Source organism: Ambystoma mexicanum, chromosome 7q (genome assembly GCF_040938575.1).
Source record: "Ambystoma mexicanum isolate Mex_15411 chromosome 7q, UKY_AmexF1_1, whole genome shotgun sequence".
NCBI classification, from domain to species: Eukaryota; Metazoa; Chordata; class Amphibia; order Caudata; family Ambystomatidae; genus Ambystoma; species Ambystoma mexicanum.
This window is the reverse complement of record NC_090941.1, coordinates 554,133,512-554,148,782: the sequence shown is the minus strand read 5'-3', so window position 1 is coordinate 554,148,782 and position 15,271 is coordinate 554,133,512. Positions and strand designations below refer to the sequence as shown.

The window sequence follows — 15,271 nt, the reverse complement described above, 5'->3', positions numbered from 1 at the left end:
CGTTTACCTCTGTACAATTTCACACCCTCTTGAACTATTGCTTCAAAATGTTCCTCTGCTTATTAATATCCTTAAATTCAGCGGGTCACCAGGTCTAATCTGACGTCGTAGTCTGGGAGCCAAATCTCAGGGCAGCAGGTCGTGGGGCTGTATGGGGGGTTGCCCCAGCCCCAAGCCTCCAGCAAGGCCTAGTGAGCGCTATTCCGATCTGCAGCCAAAGCCCACGTGGGGGGGAGGGTGCCCGCTGGATGCGGTTACAAGACCTGCGCTCCATGGCCGTCCGACGCAGGCAGCCTTGGGACACCACAGGCAGTCACATGCGGCACAGGCGGGTGCCACGCGGTAGGGGAAGGTGCGCCAGGTTTAAGGCCTGCCACCACCACTGGGGCATGCAGGGCACCTGGCCCTACCAAACCACACAAGGTAGGGAAACAGGGAGCGCAAGACACACCGGAAACAAGCCTGCGTGCCAGGTCCAGGGACCCTGTGACAGTGCTGACGGGGTCCCACCTTAGGTGGACAAAGGGAACAGGGTCCCTGCAACAGCCCCAGCTGTGCCATGGGGAGGGTCCCCAGGCTGACTGATATTCAAGCGATCCTCAGACAGGCATAGCCTCGGGACAAACTTGGGGCCGCAAGGTGCGTTCGTACTGTCGATGATCAATGTGTCCTACAACTCACACTAATTCTCACATCTAGATGCATTCTTCATCTACGCAAAAGCGGAGTCATCCACTGCCAAGAGTCACAGGCAACTTTTCTTCCAGACGTTTGCTGTTGAGGAGAGGCTGAGGGGGTGGGGGGAGGGGCATCACCACTTATCCCACCCGCGCGTGCTGCAAGAAGGCCAAGCATCCAGTCTAGCTTCCCCACTTTGGAGTCGGCCAAGACCATCATGGTTTTAAATCAAAAACATTCCAGATGCTCAGCCCAGGAAGCCAACCCACTGTCTGCAGCACGACGACAGGGGCATCCCACAGTGACGGAGGCAGGCCGCTCCACCACCAGCTCATGCAGCCGATCCACTCATCCTTCCCAAACCATGACTTCCCACTCCCCTTTCGTGGGGATGGAGAGGAGGGCTAGAGACAGCATAGGTAAAGGGTCTGGTGGGAACACTAGAGTCTTCAAACCCCAGCCTGGCCACACGGACGGAGCTGCAGGTACCTGGGAATGAGTTAAGGTCACCTATTGTGCCAGCAAGCCTGGCCATCTCTCCCCTACACCAGTGGGCAGCTAGAACCTCTATGCCTGCCCGTCAAGTAGGCCCAGCTGCACAATGGCCAAGAGCATGCCTGGTGTGCCTTGCCCCTGTCCACCTGGGGAGGAAAACCTCAAGAACAGCCAGGTTTCTTTCGGCTCCCGGCTGCCCCCACTCAGGACTTCCCTTCTGACCGGGGTGCACCCACCAACACCATCCCGCTGGAGGGTTGGAGAGAGGAGCACGCCCAGCCGGCACGGCTGCTCAGCGTCCAGCTCAGAGAGGAGAGGGGCCACTCTGGGCTCACTCTCCAGTGTTTGGTTGGGGATGTCCCGGCAGGTTAACCCAACCCTGCCGGTCATCCCCATCCATCTGCTGGGCCACAGGCCCCCTCCAGTGGAAGGGATCCTGCTCCCCTGTGCCTGATCCCCCTACGCGCCTGGGCTGCAGACCGCTATGCTGTTCGGACCATAGCGCGAGGGGCGCCCCACGCTGTGGGTGTGTGCTCTTGGGATGCAAACAAGGTTTAGCCCATGGATCTCCTTCCTGCTGCTCCGCCATTAATGATCCTTCTGCAGGTTCACCTACGAAAACCTTGTTACAACTTTTACTGCCTCTAGATATTCAAGTTTGATTGTCTTCTCAGCGCTCCACCAGGGCTGTTGCCGACCCCGGTGGGGCTGATCTGAGGACGTCACTAAACCATCCAATTGGTAGTAGTGACAGGCGGTGTGTACAAAGGGCATGGACTTAATCAACACAAGCTTATGACCCACAGTTACTGGGAATTCCTCATTCATGGGAAATAAATGCAATCCCCAATGCCTATCACGAATGAGGTTCAGCAAATTACCTGCACCTGTCTGCGATGGGTAGACTTACGCTCATCCGTTCAGTGTAGCGCGCATGCAGGCCCAGACATCTCAGGGCATCACAGAACTGTTATTGCTCATTCTCATGTGGCTGAATGACACTTGTCCTTCTAAGAAGTTGAACGCCAACAGCTGGGGGGGGAGTTGCATAACTAGAGGAGTCTCATTAGTTATCGGAATTAAGCAGACAAATCGCTCCACCAACTAAGAACGGCCATGCACCACCACCCACAGATTCGGAAAGACCTATCCATCTGTCAATCCTTTCTGTGTCTGTGCCTGGTGAGGTTTCCTGTGTTGAGTCAAGTTACGGCGGAGGTTCCACTCCTGGTGGTGCCCTTCTGTCAATTCCTTTAAGTTTCAGCTTTGCAACCATACTCCCGCCCCCCGAACCCAGATACTTTGGTTTCCTAGGGGAGCTCCTCCGTGGACCATGGGAAAATGCTGCTGGAATGATAGTCGGCATTGTTTATGGTCAGAACTACGATGGTATCTGAGCATCTTCGAACCTCCGACTTTCGTTCTTGATTAATGAAAAGATTCTTGGCAAATGCTTTTGCTTTGGTTCATCTTGCGCCAGTCCAAGAATTTCACCTCTAGCAGAACAATAAGAATGCCCCCGGCCATCCCTCAAAATCATGGCCCCAGTTCCAAAAAACAACAAAATAGAACTGGGGTCCTCTTCCATTATTCCTAGCTGAAGTATTCAGGTGACCGGGGTGCTTTGAACACTTTTCAATTTAAATGCTTGCAGCCCCAGGACACTCAGTCAACAGCATCAAGGGGGTGTCCCGAGAGGCAAGGGTTGGGACAGGCGGTCACTAGCCTCGTGGCACACCGCCAGCTCGATCCCAAGATCCAACTACAAGCTTTTTAACTGCAGCAACTTTAACATACGCTATTGGAGCTGGCATTAACGCGGCTGCTGGCACCAGACTGACCCACGTGTGAGACAGGTGCCCATGGTCCGAGGCAGCACCCCGGCCAACCTGGAGCTCTGGTTGGGCTGCACTAGAGCTTTTCCCTCCATGTTAGAGCCTTTCCCTCCTTGAGGACGGTCAACCCACATGTGAGAAGGATCCTGAAGTTGAGTAGGAAAGGACTGGTTACTTATTCAGATAAACCTTCTTAGGAATACATTGAGTAGCATGTGTCACACTCTTTGTTTCGAAAGAGATAATGTTTGGCTCCGGCTAAATACACCTGAATCTCATAGAGGGATACCTTGTGAGTGAGAAGCAATAATGAGATATGTGAGCCAAATGGATTTTCCCATAGGAAATGCTAGTTCCTCATTCAGACTTATCTCAGTAGAATTGCATTGAACTTGAACATGCCATATTTGGTGCCAAAGATCTTGACTATTCCTGCTTGTTTCAAGGAAATTAAATAAGATTTAAGTAGAGGGGTTCCTAATGTGTGCCTGTTAACATCAATATATCTATGAGCCAAGTTGATTTTGAAGTAGGAAAGGACTGGTTACTTATTTGGACATACCTTTATAGGAATACCTTGAGTAACACGTGGCACACTCTTCATTTTGTAAGAGCTAGTGTGTGCCCCAAGCTAAATACACTTGAATCTCATAGACCGATGCCTTGCGAGTGAGGAGCAATAAAGAGATATGTGAGCCAAATGGATTTTTCTGTAGGAAATGCAGCTTATATGTGATTTTACCAAAGTAAAATTCAGAGTGGTTTCACTGAAGCACAACATTCCAAAAAAATACTGATTTTTTAAAAAATGCGGGGGGTTCACTCCCAAGCCCCCTGTTTTCCTACCATTTTAACCCTATCCCCACCCATTTTAACACCTTACCCCACTTCCATGTATATATTTATTTAAAATGTTTGGTATTTTTTACTTTGGTAAAACATACCACTCTGAATGTATTCCGGTAAAATGACTGGACACCGAAATGCAAGTTCCAATATAAATTTCTGGGGAAAAACAGAATCCCAAAAACGAAATTGAAATAAGCTAATTTAATTCAGCCGGTGAATAAGAAGCTTGATGAATAAGTGGTTAACTTCAGCATGCGAATAAGAAGCTAACTTCAGGGTCATCATAAATGCTTGGATTTTTAATTAAATAGGCAGGGCCCAGGCACTGATCATGGGTGTTTATCAATGCCTGTTAATGGCCACTGGCCTGCCCGCTGCCCCCACCCTTGTGCGCCTCCTAATTCGGCAAATATTACTTAACATGCTGCGCCTGTGGGCGTAATTTTAGGAGGGACAAGGGTGTTTGTCACCACCAACTTTTGTGGCACCATTTTGTCCCACTCATTGGGCAGGGGCCCCTTTCATTTAGATGTCATATCCCTCCTTACCCCCCACCATGTTCAGCAAAGTTACTCCACTGGCTGTGCCCTAGAACTAGCCTTGTATCTTTGAAGGCCGTTGGCAAAGGCCGACGCCGCTCTCTGCAGCTCTCCGCTGCTCGACGGCGCGTAAGGCGCTATTATGCTGCCCCACACAAGGTAAGGCCACTTGCCTTAATATCTGCATGCCCCCCCCATCATGGGGGAAGGCCCTCCCTACTACTTTGCGCACAGTGCCGTGCAGCTTCAGAAACGCACAACTCCGGTCGCGCACCCGCCCCACTATCATCTACACCCCGAATATAGTAGACCGTAACTTAAAGGTAGGTCTCAGATGTTTGCCGCCGTCACGCAGGCACAACTCTAACTCGACGTACCCGGATGACACTCTTGTGCCCCACAGGCCTGCCTGCACCATGGCACCATTGTACACTGAAGCCATTGCACCTCATCTCCGCCCAAACTCACCAGACGCCCAAATCAAAAGGCCCATTACTAACACTGTCGCGGAACTACCATCCACGCCTAGGCCAAGTGATGCTCACAAGCCCAATGTTGCCACTACTGTCTCTGCTGCACTTATACCTCATGTGGATTATGTACCGCCTGTTATGCCTAGTGATGCCCCCATGCCAAATGTTGATATTGTTGACACTGTTGATACTGCTGCCCTTATGCCCAATGTTGTTTCTGCATTGCCTGTTATGCTTAGTGCTGACACCACGACCAAGTCCAAAAACATACTACCCCCTATCCCTGACCCACCCACTACCCCCCCCAGACCACCCACTTCCATCACACCTCCCTGCTCAACGCTCGCTCCATACCTGCCCACGCCCTCGACATCAACGACCTGATCATTAAGGACAATCTTGACCTCCTATTCCTCACAGAAACCTGGCTCAATGAAAGTTCAGGCCCGGCACTATCTCTGGCTATTCCGTCTGGGTACTCCATATTCAGGAAGGACCGCACCTCTCAGAGAGGTGGTGGCGTGGCCCTCATCGCCAGGGATTCCTTTGCTATTAGGGAAATGGCAGGGCAACTTGACCACAATAGTGACTACCTCCCACTCAAAATTAATGTTTCTCCTAACTGCACCATAACTGTGCACATTGTCTACAGACCTCCGGGTCCTTGCACTGACTTCCATGACACCATCATCTTCGCACTGTCCAACAACATCAAAAAGACTTCCCAGGTCATACTCCTGGGCGACTTCAACCTGGGGCTCAATGACCCCAAAGACCCCCATGCCAAAACCCTCAAGAACGCCCTATCCACCCTGGGCTTTGCGCAATCTGTCTCTGACTCCACCCACATCAAAGGGCGCACCCTCGACTGGATCAGTCAACATAGCTGCTCACTACTTGTCACGGAAAACACGCCCATCCCATGGTCTGACCACCATTACATCCAATTCAACCTTTGCACCAAAAAAGAGACCAACTCACCTCCCGCCCCTTGCCCAGCTACTCTCGCCAGGAGCTCCCGCCAGCTCACAGTCGAGAATTTAGCACCCTACTTCCGCAACCCGGCCTTGCAGGCCCCTTTCTCCAACAACCCAGAAACCCTAGCCAACACTTTCAAAGAAGTCATCACCCAAGCAGTTGACGCCGTTGCGCCACTGACCCTCAAAAAAGCCAAGAAAACCAAACACGCTAATTCATGGTTCTCCAAAGAACTCCTTGAACAACGTGCGCAAAAGAGGACTGCCCTCTCCACCTGGAAAGCTAACCCTTCAGAAACCACCAAAAATGCGTTCAAAGCCATCTCTAAATCCTACAAAACTAACATCACCCTATCTAAAGCTGCCTCCTTCAACGCTAGGTTCTATGACGCCAAATCGGGGTCAAAGGAAATCTTCACCATATTCAGGGAACTGGAAAAACCATCCTCTCCTCCTCCCGCTCTCATCAAAGATGACAACTAGTGCAATAGCATTCAATCCGCAATGCTAGACAAGCTTAACACTCTTCAAACTAAAATTTGTGGCCACCAAAAAGCCCTTTCCCGCCTCATAGCTAACCTACATAGTCAACCCACCACACCCTCCACCACTAATCCCTCTCCATCTTTTGACCTCAAAGATATTACTGAGCACGAAGTCATCGGCCTGCTCAAGTCCATCAAACCTTCCAACTGTAAGGGAGATGCTTGTCCAGCTAGTCTCATTAAAGACTCAGCACAGATCCTAGCTCCATTTCTCACAGCATTCATTAATTCATCCTTCCAGTCCGGCCACGTTCCAACGGGACTCAAGGAGGCCTGGGTACGCCCACTCCTCAAAAAACCCTCGCTGGACCCAACGATCCCGGGGAACTATCGACCTATCACCACTGTACCCTTCCTGCTGAAAATCCTGGACAAAGCAGCTTACCTGCAAGTCCAAAAGTTCCTTGAAGAAAACCGTCTCCTCGGCCTGCGGCAATCTGGCTTCCGCCCACGACACGGTACCGAAACGGCTCTCTTGGACCTAAAGAACCAAATGGACGATCTAAGAGACGCAGGAAACCTGCTCTCCTTCTGCTCCTTGATCTATCTGCCGCCTTTGACCTGGTGGACCACAACACCTTGTGTCACCATCTAGCTACCCAAGCTAACTTTTCCCCCAAAGCTTGCGAATGGATTACCTCCTTCCTCCAAGAAAGGGCCATGAAAGTCTTCTCCGACTCAGCCTGTGCCACCCCTAGCCACATCACCTGCGGTGTGCCTCAGGGCTCATGTATCGCGCCCACGCTTTACAACCTCTTCACGAGGCCACTGTTCAGCATCCTAGACTCCCTGGGCATCTCGTATACAAACTATGCGGATGACACCCAGGTCCTCATCCCACTCACAGGCGATTACCTGGCGGATACTAAAACTCTTACCACCATCTACTCCACTATCCAATCATGGATGGCAGATAACTGGCTATGCCTTAATAGTGAAAAAACCGAACTCCTCCTCATAGGAGCACCTTCCACGCTGGGGAACCTCGGTGAACAGTACACTTCCTTCACTATTGACAACATTCCCATCAAGGTCTCCAAACATGTGAAGACACTCGGAGTATACCTAGACTCCGACTTGTCAATGGATAGACAGGTCAATGCCATTGCCTCCTCCTCAGCCTATTATTCGAAAGTCCTCAACGCTGCCAGACCTTTCCTGTCACGCCAGAATTGCCTCACCATTGCTAGGGCAATAATTGGATCCAGGCTGGACTACTGTAATGCCCTACTCGTTGGGACCTCCAATAAGAACCTGGCCAAACTTCAGCTAGTTCAAAATAATGCACTTAGGGCGGCCACAGGCACCGCGAGAAAAGACCACATCTCAGAAGTCAGAAGACAGGCATACTGGCTTCAGGTGAAAGAGAGGATTGTTTTCAAAACACTCGCCCTCACCCACAAATGCCTCCATGAACTTGCTCCTCCCTACTTGACCCAAAGAATCACCAAGCACTCTGCCACCAGACCATTAAGAATGTGCTACTCCAACACGATTGTCACGCCCAAATCACACAAGGTGCGCGCTGGTGGTGCCAGCTTTCCCACTCAGGCCGCCATCCACTGGAATGCACTGCCACCTCACATCAGAATGATTGAATCCCACCAAGCCTTCCGCAAAGCTGTTAAAACCAAGCTCTTTGTATGAAACGTACCTGAATGCATTCTGTTACTGTACTATGTATATCATGCCTCACCTGCAACTATGCCTGTAATTTTGTATCCATAAGACCTCTGGTCTCATGCATATCTGCTTAATTAAGAATCCAACACTTACTTGTAACAGCGCCTCGATGTCCATGGGCTGCAAGAGCGCTATACAAATGCGAATAAATAAATTAAAGAAAGGGCGCTCTGCACAATTTGGCAAGGCGCAGCACAGACTGCTACTGCGCCATCTCCCATTTTAAAATACTGGCACTGGGCTCCTTCAACAAACTGACTATTTGTCATTCCTCCTTCCTATCATTCCACCAGCACACTAGTCCTCTATATACATCTACTGGCGCTCAGGTAATGCTTTATATCCTTCTATTAGAACATCAGCACCCTTTTGTATACAAGTACCAGAACACCATACCTCTGTTCCCCTGCAAGCGTGTTTCTTAGTCCATATTGCCACTCCCCCGTCCCTCCCGCCTTCCAACCCGCCCACCAACCCAACGCTCATGTGCCTTAACCGCCCACTCCAGGGCAGGCCTCTGCCTGGCAGCCCTTCTGGCTAAGGGCAGCTCCTTCAGAGGCGGCTCCAGAAAGTGTTAGCAAGTGTCCGAAGGAGACGCCAGGGAAGCCAGTAGCCAGCAGTCAACCAGCACTGACCACCAAAAAAAGGAAGTGTGGCATGGGTGGGGAGTAGAGCAATTACTCTCCTCCAGAAACCCCAGCCTCTCTACATCAGCCTACCTCTAAACTGTGAATGCTTGCGTATGCCACACTTAGATGGAATTGTAAATATTAGCATGCACCACACATAGATGTAATCAACTGCATACCTGCCTGAGGCAGGTATGCAATTGATTACATCTGTGTGCTGCCTCTTAGTCTAACATTCGAGACGGTGCACCGAATGTTTACTGAATTATACTCCACCTCATAAAACTGTCACATAGTGCTCTCAAAGATTACTAGAATGTTTCTTAGATGGATTCACAAACATTACCTTGGGTCACCTCTAGATAGAAATGCGACTGTTAGCATGTCCCACACCCAGATGGAATTTATGATTTTCAACAGGTCACACACTTAGATGGAATCATGACCATTAGCCTGCGTCACATCTAAATAGAATTGTGCATGTTCGCATGTCCCAGTACCTCCCACACCGTGATAGAAATGTGAATGTTTGTGTGAATGTTTCATATATAGTTATAATGGAATTGTCAGCATGTTCCACACTTAGATAGGATTGTGAATGGTAGCATGTACCTCAGTTAGTTGGAACTGTGAATGGTAGCATGTCCCACACTTAGTTGGAAATGTGAATGGTAGCAAGACCCACACTTAGTTGGAAATGTGAATGGTAGCAAGACCCACACTTAGTTGGAAATGTGAATGGTAGCATGTGCCACACTTAGATAAAATCATGAGCATTAGCCCGAATTGCATCTTGATATAAATGTAAATGTTAGCATGTCCAAAACCTAGATAGAATTGTGAACAGTAGCAGGTCCCACACCAGGATGGAATTGTGAACAGTAGCATGTGCCACACTTAGATGGAACTGTGATTATTAGCATGTGCCACACCTAGACGTAATCGTGAACATTAGCCGCCGTCACCTCTAGATGTAATCGTGAACATTAACCAGCGTCACATCTAGAAGGGATCTTGAAGGTCAGAATGTGCCACAATCAGGTGGAGTTGTGATTATTAGCATATGCCACACTTAGAAGGAACTATGAATGTTAGCATGTGCCACACCTAGACGTAATCATGAACATTAGCCGGCGTTGCAACTAGACGTAATCGTAAACACTAGCCGGCGTCACATCTAGATAGGTTTAAAATGTGAGCATGTGCCACACTTAGATAGAATTGTGATTGTTAGCATTTGCCCAATTAACCAATCCACTAACAATTTCACCCATCTGCATATACCTCTCAAACTCTAACGAAACACAACCACAAGCCTATAACACAACAATTGTCACAAACTTCACTACACTGCAACAATAAAACAAACCATACAGACTTGCACAACAGCATACAACGACTATTGACTGGAAAACACCCCAAGCCTAGCCAACGGAATTCTGGGTTGAGGCCGCCAACAGCACATCCCTGCTCTCTTGCACTTTTCCAGCTTATTCCCACCAACTCATCCCCCCCTACCTTTTTCAGTACCGCCAGAGGACCACTCCAGTGGTGATAATGCACAGAACAAATATCCTTTAACATTAACATTTCTCATAGGTAAAATAATGGGACGAGGAAGAGGCTCGTGTAGAGAATTATCAGATCTTCCTCTTCACAATACTTATGTTTCTCTTCACCAGTGGTATTCAAACGTTAGGCAGGTAAAAATATTGTTGCCGAGACCCTAGATACATACCATAGCTGCTTATATGTTCTAATACATGCATTCACTGTACACCCAATTTGAAGAGCCTCGCTCTGCCCCCCCCCCCCAAAAAAAAAACCTCAGATATCCTTGTCTCCCCGACCCGGGCCACAGTTTGAAGACCACTGCTTTTTACGCTGCCAGAGGTAGGTTGGTATGGCCAATGATACTATGTGGGGGTAGAGGGGGAGTTAACCATTCTGGTAAACTAAAGGGACAATAAGGGAGGGGCAGGACACTTGGATTTGAAAGTAAAGTTCCCGTCTCAAAAGTACTGTGACATTGAATATTTAGTACCTGTGAATAACGTATTGTCTATCACCTATGCCGTTACTTTAAAACAATGTACTCATAACAAAGGGATAGCTGAAATGTGCCCGTTTCTGAGGTAACATTATTTCTGTCAAGGTTTGTTACGGGTGGGTGGAAAGCTGTGCACGGAATTACGGATACATGTGTGGTGACAGCACCGGGAAAGCGTGTTTTGTCAGGGTAACGTAAGGTTGTGGAGCGGCCACTATCGAGTTGGGCGGTTGGGATACGGGGGAAGGAGGAGGAAGGAAGAGTGGAGTTGAATGGGTGCTACGGGCCCATTCTTACGGCGGTTATCCGGTCTCAGTGGGCCTGGGACACGGCGCCCCCTCCCGCTGCGGCATCCTCCCACCGCCCGGGCGGCGGGCTGGGCTTGGGAGGAGCAGAGGGAGGAGTGGGAGGGAGCGGAAGATGGCGGCCAAGAGAGCCGCCGCCGCCGCCAGCGTAGGCTGCCCGGCTCTACCTTCGCCGGCTACTAGGTGTGTAGGGGGTGAAGCGGCAGCCCTGGCTGACCCGGACTGGTGTGTTTTCTCTCGGCAGGAGTCGGAGAAGGGGTCCGGTGCCGGAGCGGGGATGATCGGGCCAGGGATCGACCACCACCACCCGGCTTCCGCGGCGGCGGCGGCAGTGGGTGCCCCTGCGGAGGACTCGTCGGACAGCGAGGCGGAGCATGAAGGACCACAGAAGCTCATCCGAAAAGTGTCCACCTCCGGACAGATCAGGAGCAAGGTAGGGGGGCAGAGGGTTTCTTTTTAGCAGGCGAGGACACTGGGACAAGAAGGCTGACTACAAGTCCATGTCATGAGGGAAAAAAGTTACCACCCCATGTGCCATTGTATTGAGTTGTATATCCACTTGAAACCTGAGCGCAATCCCTGTCACCAACCGCTTTAGTCTCAGCAATAGCACACCAGACTAGTTCCACCAGAGCAACAGGCACCATCATACACCTCCATCCCAGCAACAGCAGCTGCTCCCCTCAGCCTTCTACTCCCAACAACGGGGCATCCTCAAATTCACTCAATCTGTAATGTATCGTTCAGTCATTTGAACATTTCCCAAGAAAAGGGCACCTACACACACACCCAGCAACACGCATCACGCCTGCTTCCCAGCAGCACGGTATCGCAACAACCAGCAATATGCATCACTCCTCCCTCACACATCACTCCTCCCCCGCCACAGCACCATGCATCACTACCAGCCCACTGAGCAACGGGCACTACTCCCCCCACCCATTCCAACATGGACATCAGAGCCACAACAGCATACATCACTCCTTCCTTTTACCCATGCTACAAGACAAGACACTCCATTCCTATAACAGAAATGACTACTTCACATAGCTTAACCAGAAACGGATCATCGTCGTTTTCTCAGCATGGCATTCACCATTAGCAGGATGTCTCAACCTGAGCATAACTTTTTTTCGTTACTGCTTTATTAAAACCTCTTAAAAAACATAAGTTTACAGAAGAGAGTATATAGAAAATCACTGCAGAAAAATAAAATAATTACATAAAATACCTTTTTTGGAGTCAAAAAAGCTAAGAATGTCCTTGTAACGCAAAGTTCATTAAAAAAAAGTCAAATGGCTAATTCTTTATATCAGAGCAGTTGGGTTGGGGAATCACTTCTTTGTTCCACTCCAGCATCAGAAATAACTCTGACCACAACAAGCATCCAAGCATCACTCAGCCACCCATCCCGGGCAACAAGCATTAATTACTCACTCCAACTCATAAAAGCAGCCTAACTCTTATACCCCGCTAACAAGCTCTACTCTCTCCACGCTCCCATTGACACCAATCCCTTTTCCTGCCTACTCCATCAAGCAACACTGCTGCTCCCACTCCCAACAAAAAGTATCACTAATCCTGCCAACCCAACAACTAGGCTATACAACCTCAGTAGCAATGCCTCGCTCCTTCTTTTCACAACTAGAAGCAGGAAACCATTGTCTCAGCTGCAAGAGATTATTTGCACGTATTGCTAGGCTAGAAGGGCATAGCTACAAGAAAACACTTCCAAACCTACTCCCAGTGGGAATCGCCACACCAGCTACAAGGTATCCCTTCCGCACCTACCAGAAGTTCTTATAAAAATGCGTGTACGTTATTTGACAGCCTTGCTTCTATGTACCTCTGTAATGTTTTTTAAATGTGGACGAAGGGGAAGAAGTGCAGGTACTAAATCACTCTTGGCTTTAAGTGGGCCAGGGCTCAGACCCGGTAAGGTCCAAAGTTTGTTCTCACGCTGCGGCCTTAACCTGGTCTCACTGGCCCAGTTCTAAGACACACCCCCATTTCTCCCCTCTCATTCACATAGTTCTCTATTTTTATTTTTATCTATGCTATTTGTATCACGTTGTATTTATTTCTTTCCACACTTCCTGCTGCTTCATCATATTTTCACCCTATTTCACTCTGGTTAAGTTACTTTTTTCTGACCTTGGGCCCTGGAACACTACAACATTGCAGTCAGCGATTCCAACCATGACCATGATCTCATTATAATGGTGTATTTTTAAGTCATTCGCTTATGCCTGCCTCTCAAAGACTTCCATCAATTATAATTGGTTATTTACCCAGAGGATTCTAAGAGCAGACCTGGGGATTGAACCTGTGTTGCCCCGCATCGTCTTGCTTCCATGGCGAGTGCGTTTCCTCTGAGCTATCCTCCTGAGCAATCTTATACTGATTTTGCCTTGTTTGGGCACCAGTATTGTGATGTTTAAAAGTAGACTGGCTTTATTGGAAAGGATGATCAGAAAGACAACTAATACAATATGAATAACTATGATTGCTAAACTAGGGTGCTCAAAGAGAAAAGTTACTGATAAACTCTCACAATCTCCAGGTACCAAGAGCCTACCCGAGAGTGGTGAGCTCTTACCTGGTTTGTGCCGCCTCTCCTTTTCCAGGCTTACTTATAGCCCCCCGGCCTTTTGTTCCTTCCTGGGGGCGGCCGGGTTACCCACCTGAGCCCTTGCTGTTACAATTCGCACATTCCCAGGTGCTGTTTCCTGCCCTTCCTGGGCTTTTGTTTCTTGCGGCGCCATTCGGACGCCCCTCCCTACGCTTTCGCGCTGTTTTCCCCCACCCCGCGCCTAAACTCCCAGACCCTCTATCGTCCCGCATTTCATGCGGCCCGGGGCCAGGGTCAGAGGAGTTATAACTTGGCTTCTAAACTGGTCATCCTAATGCATGGCTCTGCTTATGTGTAGATGTGTAACTTAACTTGCACCTGATCATTGCACCTGATCATCTGAAAGTAGATCCGCAGATTTCACTGAGGGCAACATACCACACCTACTCCTTGGTTTCCTTGGGAATCATTTTCTTCCCAATGCTAATTGCAGAGAGAGGACCGCTCTCCTTAACACTGGCGTTTTAGCAGACCCTGCCATTAAATTTTGTTTGCTTGTGCCAAGAAGAGCAAATGCATGGAAATTTAGACAAACTCAAGTTTCAGCGCATTCTTTGAACTTCGTAATGCAATCGTAAATGGGGGCATTTAAATGAATTCCTGTGAAATCCGCTAGCTTGTACCAGTTGCTAAAAGCTGGCCGAGTCCATAGGAATCTAATGCATATATGCCATCATCATAATCTAATGCTGATGCATATGTATTCGTTTTTTAAAGATTGAGCAGATGGGGGTGGTGGGCCCGTGTTTTGTTCTAGGTTGCCCCCCCTAACAAGTCAAAACCTTGAAAACCCCTTGGAGTGACAGATTAGGTAACAGATGAGGTAAAAAACCATGCGTAAATCTTATACACATCTATTGTAATCTTCGATTACAGCTCTTGAAGATTATAAAAGCTAAGGTGCAACGAGAATAAATGATTTGCCCAGGATCACACACCTTGCTTAAGTGGCAAAACTAGGATTTGAGAGCAGTTGGTGATTTAAGTAGTTGGCTGCATATCTTTCCATCTATAGTTAATATACACATTCGTTAACGTTTGGGTTTGGAAAGATTAAATAAATTTATAGCAATGCATTTAAAAGTACACACATTACTTAAATCACAAACCTGACATATAAATCATTTTAGAAACATGTTGATCAAAAATAGGATTATAGTAGTATTTTACTCATCCTGACTAGAAGATCACAGTAAAAGCCTACAAAAGTGTGTATGTTTTTAAAACTGTTTCACATTGAAATGCAATGTAATGTCATCTGCTGGAGTCTGTATTTCACACAGCATGCAACTCTTAATAGTCAATAGTGTGGGTGCCTGGGCCAACAACCTCGAAACCCCCTTCTTGTAATGCTTTGTTCATACAAAGCGAAACTTTAGGGCAAGAAGCTGTGCTTTCCTGCGCTTTGGCGTTTCACAGGGAAAAGTAAACTCCGAGCTGGGTAGGGTTTGGACAGCTGATGTGTGTGAGATGTTTTGCAACGTTAAGTACCGGTACTGCCTTCAAGCTTGGAGTCCCTGCCCTTCATACAGCCAAAAATAATATGTGCAGTGGAATTGTGTACCCTCCTTACCCCGAGCA

The 15,271-nt window shown here is 48.6% G+C and overlaps 1 protein-coding gene and 1 pseudogene across 2 annotated transcripts in view; one reads left to right on the top strand and one right to left on the bottom strand.

The window, feature by feature from the left end:
* Nucleotides 1–593: 593 nt before the first annotated feature.
* LOC138529142 (5.8S ribosomal RNA) lies at nucleotides 594–747 on the bottom strand (annotated as a pseudogene).
* A 10,191-nt stretch (nucleotides 748–10,938) lies between these two features.
* Nucleotides 10,939–15,271, top strand: part of DGKH (diacylglycerol kinase eta) — a 1,951,678-nt gene continuing 1,947,345 nt past the window's right edge. Inside the window, exon 1 of one of the 2 annotated variants that reach the window (XM_069640477.1) lies at nucleotides 10,939–11,491. In XM_069640477.1, the coding sequence (XP_069496578.1) occupies nucleotides 11,174–11,491 (318 nt within the window). In that variant the 5' untranslated portion in view covers nucleotides 10,939–11,173. The remainder of the gene's footprint in view (nucleotides 11,492–15,271) is intronic. The other variant, XM_069640476.1, reaches the window with a different exon arrangement.